General features: G+C 42.8%; 1 protein-coding gene across 4 annotated transcripts in view; it reads left to right on the top strand.

Moving 5' to 3' along the window:
- Window positions 1–17561, top strand: part of LOC145408474 (uncharacterized) — a 398402-nt gene that overhangs the window by 357234 nt on the left and 23607 nt on the right. For all 4 annotated transcript variants that reach the window (XM_080279207.1, XM_080279208.1, XM_080279206.1 and 1 more), the window contains 2 exons: window positions 12699–12780; window positions 15092–15238. In XM_080279207.1, coding sequence (XP_080135333.1) covers window positions 12699–12780; window positions 15092–15238 — 229 coding nt within the window. The remainder of the gene's footprint in view (window positions 1–12698; window positions 12781–15091; window positions 15239–17561) is intronic.

The raw sequence follows: 17561 nt of genomic DNA, 5'->3' as shown, positions 1-17561 counted from the left end.
GCCACACCACACGCTGTCACACCACATACTGCCACACCTCATACTGCCACACCACACACTGCCACACCACACACTACCACACCACATACTGCCACACCACATACTACCATACCCTCGCTACCACACTGCATAGCCACATCATTTGCCACCACTTTTTACACTGCCATACCCATGCACACGTCACATTTCACACACACACACACACACACACACACACACACACACACACACACACACACACACACACACACACACACACACACACACACACACACACACACACACACACACACACACACACACACACACACACACACACACACACACACACACACCTGTTTGTGTTCTTTCTCCTTATCAGGTTTAGCTTGTGTTTGTTGTAATTGTTTTGTTGATTTTTACGTTTTTTTTTTTTTTTTCTCCCCACTTCTGTTGCTAATGGCTGCTATCCTGTCTATAGCGTGTTGCCCGTAGCCAGACAAGGGTGGAGCGGCTTTAGAGAGGGCGTATGCCGTGCCTCTCTTGGCCCCGGATAAGGCAGGATTGGGTGATAGGTTGGGTAGGGAGAGAGGAGGCTGGAGGCAGAGAGAGTAGGAGAGGAGGCTGGATTGGATGCTGTGAGGATTAAATAAGAAGGGAAGGATTGAGGAAGAGGAGGGTGATGGTGGTGGTGATGATGATGATGATGATAGCAGGGAGAGAAGCCTGGGTTGGATGCTGAGAGGACTGAAAAAGAAGGGATGCGTTGGGATGATGATGGTGAGAAGGAGGATGGGGATCATGGTAATGATAATGATAAGGATGGTGGTGGTGGCGATGATGATGATAACTAAGGCAGAGAGGAGCGTGGATTGAGAAGCTGAGATGATTTGGGTGCTGTTGGTGAGAGGATTGGGATGCTTTGGTAGTAAATGCTGAATGAATATACAGGAGGAGTATATAGTAGGATTGGTTAGGACATTAATGCATTGTTATTGATTGGCTGGGATGCATAAAAGTGTTTGGGATTGAATATTGGTTGAGGGAAGATTGGAGTTGAGATGAGGAAGATCAGAAGGTGGCTGGAGTTCGAGGAATATTGATACATAGATCTTATAAACCTTGAGGGCCTTTCAATGTTGTTCAGCCATGATATAAAAAGGAAGATTTACTGGCTATAAGAATAGAAAAAGCAGGATGGTAGAGCAGAGAGAGAGAGAGAGAGAAACAGGATGGTAAAACAGAGAGTGAGATTGAGAAAGGAGGATGGTGTGAGAGAGAGAAACAAAGAGAGTGGGAGAGAAAGAGAGCTGAAAGATGAGACAGTATGTGTGGGCTGAAATAATTCCACTTAATATCACCCTCTCAGACCAAAGCCTTGAGTCATCTGTTCAATTTTAAGGCCTCCCACGCCCTATACCTGACACCCTGATACCTTATACCCACCTTCATACCCTACCCATACCCTAATACTGTCCCTGTACCTTCGCTTACCCAAGCCTCATCCTCCTCTCATCCTCACACATGTTATCTTAGCCTCATCTTACCGTATCTCTTTCCTTATACCTTATTCTCACCCCTATTCTCTTCTCACATCCTATCTTCCCACTAATTTTCTTATCATTGCTCCTTTACACTTACTGTACACTACGCGAGCAATAATACCTTCACACTTATACTCTCTCTCTCTCTCTCTCTCTCTCTCTCTCTCTCTCTCTGCCATATGCACACTCTCCCAAACTTTTCATCATATTGTGTACCGTCATCATCATCATTATCATACTTCACAGCTTTCTCCACTCAGAATTATCGATTTGTCAGCCTTCTTTACCCAAACCATACATACAAATACATCCATCCATCCATCCATACATACATAAATACACACACATACAAAAAACACATACATACATACACACGTATACATACACTTTCACACCTCCCTCTGGTCCCCCTTGTGCCTCATCCTCTCACTCCATCTCTGGGCCGCCTCTCTGTTACCATAGTTGTTTATCTCTTATCTCTTCTACGATAGGCGTAACCTGTTCATGAGCATTTGTGTTTATGTATGTATGTATGTTGTTTCTTTATTTCTTTGTTTTTATTAATTTGGGGTTTATCTTAAATTACCTTGTTCACATTTGAAGATTTTGGATCTGTGTTTTCATCTTTATTTCTTTATATAAGGAACTTTTTTTTTTTTTCCCTCCAATCTCTAGTTTGTTTCATACTTTTTTATGAAGAACCTCTCTCTCTCTCTCTCTCTCTCTCTCTCTCTCTCTCTCTCTCTCTCTCTCTCTCTCTCTCTCTCTCTCTCTCTCTCTCTCTCTCTCTCTCTCTCTCTCTAATTTACAGAAAGAACTATTTAAAACTAAAAGTAAATTTATATTGACGAAATGGACCGACAGACTGACTGGTAGCAGGGAATACAGAAGAGACATAAAAGAAACAATTAAAAATGAAAAAAAAAAACAATAATCCCCTAACAAGATACCATTTCCAGAGGCTATTAGCTCCCCATTCATTAATTCTCCCGACCCTCCCCCTTTTAGGAGAACACGATGCTATCTCCTGTATTTATGATGCCACTCTCTTTAGGAACCTGCTAAGGAGGGTAGGCCTAGGGTAGAATCGCATTATCCGGGTTGTGTGTCTATCTGTTTGTCTATTTGTCTGTTCGTATGTCTTTCTATTTGTACGTATAGGTCTATCTCATGTATGTGTGTCTGCATGTCTGTCTATCTGTCTACCTATTTAAGTTTCTGTCAGTTTCTATAAGTGAATGTACGTTTACCTTATGTTTGTCGTCCTGTCTACCTGAATATCTATCTATCTCTGTCTGTTTGTTTATCTAATGTTAGTATCCAATTACCTGTTTGTATTTGTTTGCCCATCAATTATATCTATCTGTATCTATCTATCTGTCTGTCTGTCTGTCTGTTTATCAAATCGACGTTTCCTTTATCCTACAACCTCCTCAATCTGATCACCTTTTTTCTTTTTAATTAGTTTACCTCCAGACGATAGATAGATGGATAGATAGATAGATGCATACGTACATACATGGATAGGTAGATAAATAGATAGACAAATGATACATGGACAGGTAGGTAGATAGATAGGTAGGCTGATTGATTAACAGATACATGGATAGGTAAATAGATAAATGGGTAGGTAGATAAAAATAAATATAAAATAGAGATAGACATGGTACTTCAACTATACTTATCATCATCGTAGGAGTATTTACACTTATTCAGAATCTAAAAATAAATATATTTTGAGCCTCCTAAGCATATCACATCACATATTCTCCTTTCCTTCTCTAAGATTTCTGTTTTAGGTAATACTTTCCTTGCAAGACGATTTGTAATATTCAAGACGTCAACTCAGCCTTCTATCTGCCTTACTCTAAAATCCATTGCTTGTGTGTGTGTGTGTATCATTATTTTACACACACACACACACACACACACACACACACACACACACACACAGAACCATGTATATATAAACCTCACTTAAACACTTTACAATTTCGAGACACAAATAAAAGTGACTCTCAGGCGTCCATCCATCTGTGTTTCACGCCACTCCAAAAGCCACCAGTCATGATGTGTTGCAAGGGTAGGGTGTGGATAGGGGAGGGGTTAAGGTTAGGGTGTGGGTAGGTGAGGGAGGGGGATAGTTGCAAGTAAGGGGAGGTGAGGGGAGGGAGAGGGATAGGTGCAAGTAAGAGGAGGGGAGGGATGGGTATGGGTGAGGGGAGGGAGGAGGATAGGTGAGGGGAGGGAGGGGGATAGGTGCAGGGAAGGTGAGGGGAGGAAGGGGGATACTCGTAGGTGGAGGTGAGGGGAGGGGAGGGAGGGGTAAGGTGAGGGGAAGGGGACAAGTGCAGGTGAGATGAGGGTAGGACTTTAGGTAAGGTGGGGTTGAGGGGTATCTAGGTAAGTTTGGATGATGAAAAGGAGGGTAGGGGTGTGGACAGGTGAGGGGAGTAATGTGAGTAATATTTGTAGTAGTAATAGTAGTAGAGAGAGAAGGGGGGGATCAGTGAAGGGTGAAAAAATATAGGTGAAGGGGTGATGGATGAGATGAAAGTATGCAGAGGTGTTGACAAGGGTGAGAGGTTAGAGGTGAAGGTGAGGAAGATAAGGGAGAGAGAGTAAAGGAAGTTTGAAGAAGTGACATTGTAGCAGTCAGGAAAACGAGATCCGGAGAGTGTGAGAAGGGATTGTACAAATAAACCTAAATTGTGACATCCAGTCCCACCTAACGCTTGGAGGTGTAGGATCCCGGGGCTAGGCTTGTGGAATCGAGTACATTTAAGAGTATATTTCCAGCTTACTCTCCTTAATGGTACTACTTAAGGAAAAAGAAATAAACGAAAAAGAAAATCACCGTCCACACATCTGATTGAGAGCACCCACGCACATAACAAGGCCGGCACTGCAACCAGGGCCCTCAGACCACTAGACCACAAGGCGCCTGGAGTGCTTAAGGTCAGGTTACAATAAGTGAATAATGAGATACAGATTGAGGGAAAGATGATAGTATGGAATTTGAAAACAATCTCTGTTATTCATTTATGTCAGTGGATGGCTTGGTTTATTTTTGTCTGGCTGGCTTTGGATTATTGTTATTATTATTATTAGTATTGTTGTTACTGCTACAACTGCCACAGAAAAAAAAATACAGGAACGTAATGAAATATGAATGAGATTTCAGACGAAGGTGAGGTTAGGTGCTTAGGCAGGGTAGTGTGTAGGGAAGGAGGCAAGGTATAGGCAGGTAGGAAAGGTGTAGAGAGGGTATGAGGAGGAGTAGAGAGAGAGAGAGAGAGGAGGGGGAAGGACAACCAGATAACAAGAGGGATAGAGGAGAAAACCTGGCGGGATGAAATGACTAAGTGTAGGGGATGGGGAAGGGGGGGGTCAGGGTGTAAGGGGATGGGGGAGGCAGGGGGGCGAGGGTGTAGGAAGGTAGGGGGAGGGAGGTAATAGGTGAAAGAGGGAAGGAGGGGGTTAAGAGGGGGAAGGGGAAGGGGGTAATGTGGGAGGGGAAAGGGGGGGGGGTATCGTGACTAAGTGTGAGTGGATGCAAAAGTCACCTTGGTAAAGAACAGGTGCGGCCTAGCAACTGAGAGAGAGAGTCAAAATAAAATTGTGTTCAATGATTATAAGAGAAGTATTTTTGAGCCAGACAGATTAATGAAGTGTGTGTGTGTGTGTGTGTGTGAGAGAGGAGGGGGGGCTGCTGGGATGCTTCGGACTAAGAATGAGTTAGTTAAGTAAAGGTGTAAAAGGACTTCTCTAAGATGGGATGGGACGTGGGAGAGCCTTGATAGATTTCTGATTGCTCTGAATTGATTTTGTTAAGGTTTGGGAGGAGGAGAGAAGACTGAGATCAAGGTGGCGAAATTAAATGAGGAAAGTAGAAAAAAAAGAAAGCAGGAAAAATAACGATTGGGTGGAGAAGGAGAGAAATACCGAGATCAAGGTGGCGAGATGAGGTGTGGAAAAAAAAAGAACAAAGGAAGGAAAAAAAAAAACGAAGGAAGGAAAGAAAGCAAAGTAGACAGGAATAATAATGCAATAACGAATTTAGATGTAATAAAATGTGAAATAAAATAGACACATATCCTACACATTCTGCAGCTCCATACAAAGAAGCCGCAAGGAGGCGATAAAAAAATAAACAATTAAGTATTATTGAAGACGGATATAAAAGACTGTGAGGCAAAACCCAGGTAATAAAACAACTATGCAATTAACAAAAACAGATTGTTTAACTTAAGCAATAGCACTGCATAAAAAAAAACACTGCAAGATGGGGATAAAAACCTAAGGGCCTACATCCTTTTACTCTAACTTGGCCTAAAACTGTCATCTCTCCATCTTGAATGCTGAGTTATACCAGTAGATTAGCGCAAGAATATGATGCTAGTTACGAAGAAGTGCTGTGAAGAGGATGTAGAACCGTAATGCTGTCTTTTTCCAGTACTGAGCTGTGTGAAAGATATCGCAAGAGAACGAAAATCCTGGGCCAACTTAGCGTAAAAGGACTATAGTTGATTAAAGTTTTTGAAAATATAGAGAAGGTAAACTATTGCGATTGACAAGCAGACACTGATAAAGACTTTGAAATTTACCAAGATAAAGATAAATTTTTAGCACACACAAGCGCAGACTCGGTATAAGCAAACCACAAAGCAATGATAAATGATAAAGAAAAATTGTAGTTAATAATTATAAATAAAGTAGGCCATTAAGACAAGGGACATGAATAAAATTTCTGAAATTGAGAGAGAGTCAGACTTAAATTGTGTTCATTGATTATTATTGTGAAGGATCGTTGTGGTGTGGATGTGGATGTGATAGGAAGCTTTAGGAGAAACACATTGAGGTGGTATGGCCATGTGGAGAGGATGGAGAGTGAGAGACTGACGAGGAGAGTGTAGCCTATGTGAGTGAGGGGGAGGGGGGGCGAGGGAGGGAGAGGCCAAGGATGACATGGAGGGGATGGAGTGGAGAGGTATATGAGAGAGGGGGGTGTGAGCTGGGAGCAGGGCAGTGAAATGGCGGGGAACTGAACGACGACATGGAGGCGATTTGTTTGTGGCAGCCCCTTACGGGATTAAGGCGTCTGGCAATGGATCCACCTGGTGAACAAGCCTACATCTTTTCTATCCTTAATGACCTAGAGCAGCTTGTACAGCACCCTACCCGTATCCCTGACCGCCTTGGAGAGAGCTCCAACATACTTGACCTCTTCCTCACAACTAATCCTTCTGCTTACTCTGTTAATCTTTTCTCTCCGTTGGGCTCCTCCGATCACAACCTCATTACCTTAACCTGTCCTATCGCTCCAGTACGGCCTGCGGACCCTCCAGGGAAACGTCGTCTCTGGCATTTTGGAGCTGCGGACTGGGAGGCCCTCAGGCAGTACTTCTTTGATTTTCCCTGGAATGATTATTGCTTCCATGGCCGTGAGCCATCTGAGTGTGCCTTGCGCATTACGGAGGTTATTCTCTCGGGCATGGAAGCATACATTCCTTTCTCATATCCTTTGACTAACGCAAGAAAGCCTTGGTTTAATCACGCTTGTTCTAATGCTGTCCGCAACAAGGAGAAGGCCTACAAAAGGCACCGGAGCCAACCCACCCCTGAATCACATAATCTTTACGTTTCTGCCCGGAATCGTGCTAAGTCTGTTCTTCGCGCTACTAAAAATAATTTCATCCATACTAAATGCTCTCAACTCTCCAACTCGAATTCTTCCCGCTCCTTCTGGCACCTTGCCAAAAATCTTTCTAACAACTTTACCTCATCATCCTTCCCTCCTCTTTTCTACTCTGATGGTTCTGTAGCTATTTCTTCTACTGATAAAGCAGATCTCTTCGCACAGACTTTCTCCTCCAATTCCACCTTAGACGATTCCGGTGCTGTTCCTCCATCACTTCCCCCCTCTGACTTCCTCATGGCTGACATTAAAATTTCTTCAGTTGATGTATTTTCTGCCATTACTGGCCTCAGTACTAACAAGGCATATGGGCCTGATGGGGTCCCTCCTGTTGTTCTCAAAAACTGTGCTTCTGTGCTTACACCCTGCTAGGCAAACTATTTCGCCTTTGTCTGTCAACTTGTACCTTTCCTTCTGGCTGGAAGTTTGCTCTCATTCAGCCAGTCCCAAAGAAGGGTGACCACTCCCAACCCTCCAACTATCGTCCAATTGCTTTAACGTCCTGTATTTCAAAAGTTTTCGAGTCAATTCTTAATAAAAAAAATTTTAAGGCATCTTTCCTATCACAACCTTCTTTCCGATCGTCAGTATGGGTTCCGTCAGGGGACGCTCCACTGGCGATCTTCTCACCTACCTTTCAGACTCCTGGTCATCCTCCTTTCGGGACTTTGGCGAAAGCTTTGCCATTGCACTTGACATCTCAAAGGCTTTCGATCGAGTCTGGCATAAATCTTTAATTTCCAAACTGCCCTCCTACGGTTTCTATCCTTCTATCTGTACCTTCATCGCTAGCTTCCTTTCTGGTCGTTCTATAGCTGCTGTCGTAGACGGCCATCGTTCTTCTCCTAGATCTATCAACAGTTGTGTTCCTCAGGGCTCTGTCCTATCACCAACTCTCTTCCTTTTATTCATCAATGATCTTCTAAGCTGTACATCTAACCCTATCCACTCATACGCTGATGACTCCACCCTTCACCTTTCCATTCGGTTCCCGCAACGCCCATCTCAACAGTTACTTCAAGAAACAAGGGATGAGGCTATGGCACACCTAATGTCTGACTTGGCTCATATCTCTGACTGGGGTAAAAATAATATGGTTGTCTTTAATGCTTCTAAGACTCAGTTCTTACACCTATCAACCCGACAAAATCTTCCACAGGTATACCCACTAATGTTTAATAATATTCAGATTAATCCTGCATCATCCTTGAACATGCTTGGGGCTTCATTTACTCGGGACTTATCTTGGAAAGATCATATTACATCTCTTGTAAAATCTGCTTCCAAGAGATTGGGTGTGCTAAGCCGACTCCGCTCTTTCTTTACCCCTGCACAATTGTTGACTCTATACAGGGTTTTATCCGCCCCTGTGTGAGTACAACTCTCATGTATGGGGAGGCTCCCCACATACAGCTCTTCTCAATAGGGTGGAGTCAAAGGCTTTTCGTCTCATTAACTCTCCTCCTCTTACTGACTCCCTTCAACCTCTGTCTCTTCGCCGCACTGTTGCATCTTTATCTCTTTTCTATCGCTACTTTAATGGTCACTGCTCCTCTGAACTGTCTGCTTGCATTCCTCCACCTCTACGACGGGCGCGTAGCACCCGTCTGGCAGCAAACTCTCATCCCTTTTCTGTCCAACTCTCTAATGCAAGAGTTAACCGTTACTCCCAGTCTTTCATTCATGCAACAGGTCAGCTCTGGAACTGTCTCCCTCTGTCTGTATTTCCTCCTGCCTATGATCTCCAGTCTTTCAAACGCAGTGTGTCCAGGCATCTCAAAATGATCGGATCTTGAATTTGGCTCTCTATTGTATTTTGTTTTTCTCTTGGAGGGAACTGTTACTGCGGGCTCATGGCCTTTGGTTCCTTCTTCCTCGCATTATAAAAAAAAAAAAAAAAAAAAAAAGATAGATTATTTGCTCCAGACGAATGAGTGTGTGTGTGTGTGTGTGTGTGAGAGAGAGAATCTTAAGCACAGACAATAGCCACATACAAGGAAGCTGCAAGACATTGATAAAAAATATGCTAGTTGATCATATAGAAGGACTTTCGTAGGATGAGGGCGTAGGACTCCTTTTAACCAGCTGGTTGGCCAGGAGTTGTAGTTATAAAAGATCCTAACCATTCATTTATTTTTTACGATAAGCAATTCTTCACCTTATCACGGATCGTTTTGTTTTCTCTTCTTTTCTTACTGTATTATTGTCTCTTCATTCGGTATGTGATGTGCTCGGTGGCTGTATCAGGGGGGATAAGCAAATTTTCAAGTACTCGTATACATAACTAAGGCTTAAGATAGTTCATGAATACGGCACCAGTGTCTGCGTAGGAGGCACGTGAAGAAGGGAGATAATAGGTAGTGGGAGGCAATACTGAAAGCTAAATAAGGGATTGATGGTTATAGACGTAAAGCTAATGAGATGAAAAAAGCAGCACCGAAAGATAAATAAGCGAATAATAGTTATAGGCTGTCTTAAAAAAAAAAAAAAAAAAAAAAAAAAGAGGCAGTACTGAAAGCAAAAGAAGGGAGTAATAGGTAGTAATAGTCAGCCTGAAAGCTGAGGGGGAAAAAAAAAAAAAGCATTATTGAAAGCTAAATAAAGGAATGATAGGTAGTTATAGACAACCTGAAAGCTAATGAGACGAGGTTGAAAGTTGAGATTTTGTACTGAGAAGATTTCAGTACGTGTCTTCCCAGAGTTCGACTAATACATAGCGGAAAAGTCAAACCATCTGAAATACGCACTGGCAGAGACTGGGTTTTCACTGTATTTCGCCAGTTGTATAGTGTCTTCATGTGGAACTGGAAAGGTAGTTGTTTCTCTGCCTGTATATATAATCAGTGTGTTTTGAGGGGGGGGGGGAGAGACAGACAGACAGAGAAGAGGGGGGGGGGAGTGTTAGGGTCCTGAGAACATTGAGGACAGGTGACCCGCCTACGCCCTTGGTGGGATTACCTGATTGAAAAGCCCCAGTCGCCTTTTAGGGATTCGAATCAATGTGCCGTTTGTCAGACCCAACCCCGAATGGCACCTTGGACCACTAGACCACCAGACATCTTCGCTATAAACGCTATATATGATTCACCAGATAAAACGTTCCACCGTTTATCCACCAAAAACATGCCAGAATAAATAAATAAATAATGAAAAGAAAAGGCTCAAGGCTAACAGCTGATAATTGTAATAACTGAGACAGACAGACGACGTTGATTACAGTAACCCCACCTTTCTTTATTGGGTGTAGTAAGGGGATTTTTGGTTTTGTGTTGAATTAAAAAAAAAAAAAAAGGGGGGGGGCGTATTGAAACTCTTGTTTACCTTGTCTAACCTAGCCCAGGCCAGATCACCCTAACCTAGTATAGTTTAACCTAGATGATTATATCTTAACCTGACCCTGCCTAACCTGATCTAACCTACCCTACCTTACCCTGTCCCATCCTGTCCTACCCTATTCTGCCTTACCGTACCCTACCCTACCCTACCCTACCCTACCCTACCCTACCCTACCCTACCCTACCCTAAACTTATCTCACCTCACCTAACCTAACGTAACCTAACCAGGCCTAACCTAATGCAGCGTGACCCAGTGCAACCTAACCTAACCCGACGCACCTTAGAACCCCACCCAAGCCTGTCTTGACGTAACCTAATCCTAACCCAAACTAAGGCTGAACCAACACATAACCATATTTGCATCCTTCGCCTCAGCACTAATCCTATCATCATATTATCATACGCTATTCCAACCACTATTTCCACGCCTGACTCAGTATTTCAATATCTAGGACTTTTATGCGTGCAAAGGATGGTCTGTGTAGTGTCCTTCGCTTGCATCCTACACCAAAAGCGAGTTAAGGACCCCGCCCCTACTCCCACAACGTATCATCCCCCCCTCCCTTCTCCAACCTTCCCCCTCCTTTATGTTACCACCTCCCTGCCCTGTCTCCCCCCTCCTCCCTCCCCATCTCCCCCTCCCCCGAAAGCTTTTCCTAAATTGACACTCTCTCCTCGTCTCCCCTCCACCCCGTCTTCCCTCCCCCTCTCCATCCCTTATCATCTCCCTTCCCTCTCTCTCATTCCCCCTCCCCTTTCGCTTCCCTTGCCCTTTCCATCACATTTTCTCCTCCATCTCCTTATCCCTTTCCTTCCTCATCCTGTCGTCATTAGCGCCATTCCTCCCTCCTTCACCCTCTTTTCCCCCACCTTCATTTTCTCTTCATCACGATTCCTCACTCACCTAAACCCCCTCCTTCCCCCCCCCTCGTCCTCCACCCGGTTATCTGTCCCTCCCCCCTCTCCTCCTTCACATACCTCTAATGCGTATTTTGGGATGATGATGTGCAAGTGGGTGTTGTTGCAAAAGACGACGATATTAGGAAAGCATTGACCAATCCTAGGTTAAGAGCGAATCAGATTTCCAGTCCAAATAACACGGGCAAAGTTTGTGTTTTATTACTGCATCGAATTTGCAACACTGACTTTACATCCCGCGTTTTTATTTATTTGGTATTTATTTATCTGTTTATTTATTTTGCCTTTACCAAGCTGTACAAATATTCAGTTGAAGAGGGACGTCATAGAGCTGAATGGATTAAGATTCCTTAAGACGGATAAACTTTATTTTATAATCTGGTCAGACAGTTTTCAGCCTATGAGAGCCCTGTGTCTGGCGGAATTAAAAGTTCACAGATTTGCTTTGTGTGTGTGTGTGGTGTAAACTTCCCCAAACGTTTAAAATATGAGTGACCGTAACTCTACATGACTGCCTCAGACTTACACATACCAATATTTGTACGCACATGCACACACACACACACACACACACACAGATCCACCACATGTGCACTTCTTCATGCCTATATGCGCATTCACACTCACGCCCACATTAATCTACACACACCCGCACGCACATAAACTGGTTCTCTTTTGCATGTGCCTCTTTACTGTACGCATCTGTTCATGTAAGCACACACACACACACACACACACACACACACACACACACACACACACACACACACACACACTTCCTTTCCCTCACGTTCTTTCCATCAGTATCTCATCAACTGTAACTTTTTTTTTTTTTTTTTTTTTTGTCGGATAGCAAACTTCTGTATTTTGCCTCTGATATCTCTTCCTTTTTTTCTTTTTTCTTTTATGGGTCCTGATCAACATCTTTATCGTCGTCATCGTCTTTCTCATCCTTATAATTATCATCATCATCATCACTCAGTTTCCTAGCCTTTTTTTCGCCTCCTCCTCTGCCTCCCCTTCTTTTTCCTCTTCCTTCTCTTCCTTCTTTATCATCATCATCATCATCATCATCATCGTGTCTTTTGTCACTGCATTTTGAGAGAGAGAGAGAGAGAGAGCAAACAATGACCCCTTGCATTTTTTCTTCCTCCCAGCAGTATGGCCCACATATTTTCTTCTCCGTAACCCGTAAATAATAAGTTTTTCCTTTCTCTCCACAGTATGACCCCTTCAGCACTCCCCGTCTGAAGGCTGAAGTGGTTAGACTTAGCACACAACTTACTGAGGCGCGACTTAATTTGGGTAAGCATATTAGTAGTAGTAGGGGTACTATTAGTACCACTATGACCATTATTATTATTTCTAGCACTACGACTATTATTATTGTTATTATTAATATTAGTATTAGCGTTATTTCTACTACTACTACGACTGTTATTTTTATTTATACTACTTCTATTTTTTTGCTACTACAATTCCTCCTCCTCCTACTATTACTGTACTACCATTGCTACAACAACTACTGACAGTTTTTTTTTTATTGTTGTCATTCATTATTATTATATAATTTTTATTTCCTTCAGATGTCAGCCTAATTGAAAGAAAGGCTGCAAGAAGGAAGGACGTAACTAGGATGATGAAGACAGTAAAAGAAACAGTAGTTATAGATAGTGTAATGAAGGAAGTAAAAGAATAAGAAATAAAGCAGCAGTATTGAGTGTGAACTGAAAAGATGGATGGAGGAGTGAAGTTGACAGTAACAGAATGATAGTATGAAATAAACAAAATGATTGAACAGGGAGGGAGAATGTGGTATGTAATGTGAACAGTGAACTAAAGGATGAGACAAGAAAGGAAGGTGGCAGTATGGTAGGATGGAATATGAAGTGAAGGAAGTATTAAAACAAGGAAGGAAAGTGACTACTGTACATGAAAGGAAGTGTGGAAATGTAGGGAAGGATGGAAGAAGGAAGCAAGGAAATGAAGGGAAGGGTGGAAGAAGAAACAAGGGAAGGATGGAAGAAGGAAGCAAGGAAATGAAGGGAAGGATGGAAAAAGGAAGAAAGGAAATGAAGGGAAGGATGGAAGAAGGAAGAAACGAAATGAAGTGAAGGATGGAAGAAGAAAAGAGGGAAGTGAAAGGAAGGATGGAAGAAGGAAGGAAATGAAGGGAAGGATGGAAGAAGGAAGGAAGGAAATGAAGGGAAGGAGGGAGGAAAATGAAGGGAAGGATGGAAGAAGAAAGAAGGAAATGAAGGGAAGGATGGAAGAAGGAAGAAACGAAATGAAGTGAAGGATGGGAGAAGGAAAGAGGGAAGTGAAAGGAAGGATGGAAGAAGGAAGGAAATGAAGGGAAGGATGGAAGAAGGAAGGAAGGAAATGAAGGGAAGGATGGAAGAAGGAGGGAGGAAAATGAAGGGAAGGATGGAAGAAGGAAATGAAGGGAAGGATGGAAGAAGGAAATGAAGGGAAGGATGGAAGAAGGGAGCAAGGAAATGAAGGGAAGGATGGAAGAAGGAAGGAGGAAAATGAAGGGAAGTATGGAAGAAGAAACAAGGAAATGAAGGGAAGGATGGAAGAGGAAAGAAAGGAAATGAAGGGAAGGATGGAAGAAGGAAGGAAGGAAATGAAGGGAAGGGTGGAAGAAGAAACAAGGAAATGAAGGGAAGGATGGAAGAAGAAAGCAAAGAAATGAAGGGAAGGATGGAAAAAGGAAGGAGGAAAATGATGGGAAGGATGGAAGAAGAAAGAAGGAAATGAAGGGAAGGATGGAAGAAAGGAAATGAAGGGAAGGAAGGAAATGAAGGGAAGGATGGAAGAAAGGAAATGAAGGGAAGGAAGGAAGGAAGGAAATGAAAGGAAGGAAGGAAATGAAGGGAAGGATGGAAGAAAGAACGAAATCTGTCAGGAAATGAAGGAAATAATAGAACAAGGAAGGAAAGTGCAAGTATGAAATGGTGGGAAGGATGGAAAAAGGAGGGAAATTTTGTAGGAAAGCAAAGAACAAGGAAGGAAAGTAACAGGGGTATTGAATAAACCAAGAACTGGTTATTTAAGCATGGGGGAAAAGAATTAAATCACTATAATTTAACATGACATAAGGATGTAAAGTTTTGATGATGCAGTTTGAAACAGTGGAAGGTAAGAATGGGAACTGCCAGAAGTTGGATCAGAAGTACTAGTATAAAGTGACATTGTGTGTGTGTGTGTGAGAGAGAGAGAGAGAGATGGACCAGTTTACTGCACTGGGTCTCATTATAACCACTTTAGACAGATGACGTTTTTTTCCATCTCCCCTGGAATTCTGTCTCATAACGAGCACTCAGGGAACACACGCCCCTTCCAAGGCAACAACACTCCTCCTTTCATATTATTCTTAATTTGACCTTTACCTTTGATATTTTTCATGTAAATTTTTATGACTTGTTCTCTTATCTTAATTCCATATTTGATGCAGTGCCATTAAGTGGTTTGTCTATAATGTTGGTAACATACTGATAGATAGCCAAACAGATGAAGCCAAAAACATAACTTTCTTGGCACAGGTAACAATCTGTCCCTCACATTTTAACCACTTATTTAGCTCGTTCACTAACCTGCACTCTTTCTCCAGATGAGAGCAGTGCAGCACTGAGACGAGCGGAGGAGGCATCTGCCAGCCGGGAGCAGCAGCACCAGGAGGAGATAAAGAAGCTGCAGCAACAGCATCAAGAAGCACTTGATCTCCTCACGCAGCAGCACAAACAGCAGATTGATTTAGGTTCATGTTTTGGCAATGTTTTTTCTTTTTCTGGATCCTGTCTACCCCCATCCCTGAGTTGATAAAAGAACTCCGGATTCTCATCTGTTTGGTCATATAGTGGGTTAAGGCACTTCATCTGAATGTACAGTAGCTCCATAAAGATTTATTGTAAATCAAAAAGGGCATTCGGGTTAGTTGTTCACATAATACCACTAAGGAGTTGCCAGTTGGTCCTTCTTGGCCTAAATGCCTGTGATTCTGATGAGGCAGTGAAGAGCTGGGTGATAAATACGAGGGGTGATTAGAAAGAAATGACAGTGAGTCCATAAACTTTTATTAGCATGAAGAACTATCAAACTATGACTCACATTCCTTCAAAGTACTCCCCTCCAACCTCTATGCAGCGTTCCATTCTCTTTCTCCACTTCATGAAGCAAGCGTGGTACTCTGAAGACGGTATACTTCGGAGTTCCGAATTGACGGTCTGTGCCAAGTCTTGGATGCGATGAAATTGCTTCCCAGCGATGGCAGATTTAATTTTTGGAAACAACCAAAAGTCACAGGGAGCCAGGTCAGGGGAGTAGGGTGGGTGGGGGAGCAGAGTTATACCTTGTTGTTCCAGGTACTGCATAGTGAGGCGAGCTTTGTGGGGTGCAGCAAAAGGCGAGACCGACGGCGGGTTGGTGCGGTGTTGGCCTTGTGTTCCAAGACTTGTGGAAGGACCTGGTCTGTGTAGTATTGGGCTGTGATAGTGGACTTTTCAGGCATCACATCCACACATATTGGTCCTTGAGAATTGAAAAAGATGGTGAAAAGGCGCTTCCGGCGCGAAATCCTTCCTTCAAAATCTGAGGTCGAGGGTCTTCATCGCCCAACCACACCATGTTTGACTGCTTGTCACGGGTTGTGAAGAATGAAATCCAACACTCATCTCCAGTAGCAACATCTGAGAACCGTTTTGGACCATTTGGTTCAAATTCAGCAAGCCAGACACGACAAATCCTCACCCGTTCAGCCTTTTGCTCATCAGTCAACAAATGGGGTATCCATCGACAACACTTCTTCCTCAGGTGTAATTGTTCATGCACTATGTCATATGCACTCCCATAACTGATATCAAGCTCCAAGGCTAAGAACCTAAGAGTTACAGTTGGATCCTCGTCAATGATGGACCGTGCACGGACAGTTGTTGCTTCGGTCACGGATGTCCGGGGCGTCCAGAGCGTTGTTCATCTTTCAATTCAGTTTTTCCTGCTGTGAAAGCACGAATCCAGCGGGAAACAGTTTCCAGGGAAGGAGTAGTGTCTGGATAAACTTGTAATAATTCCCCTCGAATCTCTGTTGCTTTCTTTCCCAGTTTCCACCTCGTAAAAATGTAGAACCTGCAGCCTTCTTTCGAGTAATCCATGTTTCTGGCCAGAGAGCAAAAACAAGAGTGAAGCATTCACTCACAACAATAAAACAAGAAAAGTCAGGCATACGGCGACAAGTTCAAACTCGTAAGGACAGGCAACTCTGCACTCTCCTTGCTCCCCTACCTCCCATCATTCAAGGTTTTCATGTTACAGCACGAACTGTCATTACTTTCTGATCACCCTTCGTAGACGGATAGATTATTTTTTAAATTTATTGCTTGGTTTCATGTCTCATCTCTCTTCTAATGATCTGTCATCCATCTTCTATTTATTCATATTCTCCTTTAATGGTCATGCTTTTTTCTTTAGAGTCTGGGTACTGTATATTTTTCCTATACTGTATACATTTCCATTTAGCTCCCTCATTTCTGCCTTACATCCCTCTAAATTACCACCCTTTTCCTACAATAACTCAAAGGCAGGACGTAACATGTAGCAGTTACTAGTTTATAGTACATGCATTATCAATTTTTCAATATTACACTTGTTTGGGTTTTGTAATTCTCATACGATGCTGAGGTTTATTTTTCTGTAGTAAAGTAGAATATATCCTTTTTACTGTAGGGCTGTTTAATATTGTATACTGTTACAGATTTTGTACAAACATTCTCCAAAATACAAGAAACTAATCCATACAACTGGTACTGTAAATTTGGGGAAACTGACAAGTCAGAATTATTGATACTGGAACTTTATTAGACAGCATTTTTTTATGATATACTGTGGACTTACAAGCAAAAATAATGTAAAAAGAGGACTTACACTTTCTTACCAGACACCAGTTAAGCCTTTGCTTGTTAGTCGTCCTGCCTCACAAACTTCCTCCACCAGTGCTGGTCTTGATAGAGCTGCTGTTCCTCCCCTTGCTCCAGTTGTCCTTCCCTTGTTTGCACTGCATTTTTGATGTTATCTTTCCAGCTGACTCC

The sequence above is a fragment of the Coenobita brevimanus genome, chromosome 77, assembly GCF_032717465.1.
Source record: "Coenobita brevimanus isolate Jiangsu-jjx chromosome 77, ASM3271746v2, whole genome shotgun sequence".
In the NCBI taxonomy this organism is placed as follows: domain Eukaryota; kingdom Metazoa; phylum Arthropoda; class Malacostraca; order Decapoda; family Coenobitidae; genus Coenobita; species Coenobita brevimanus.
This window is presented reverse-complemented; position numbering and strand designations above follow the sequence as displayed.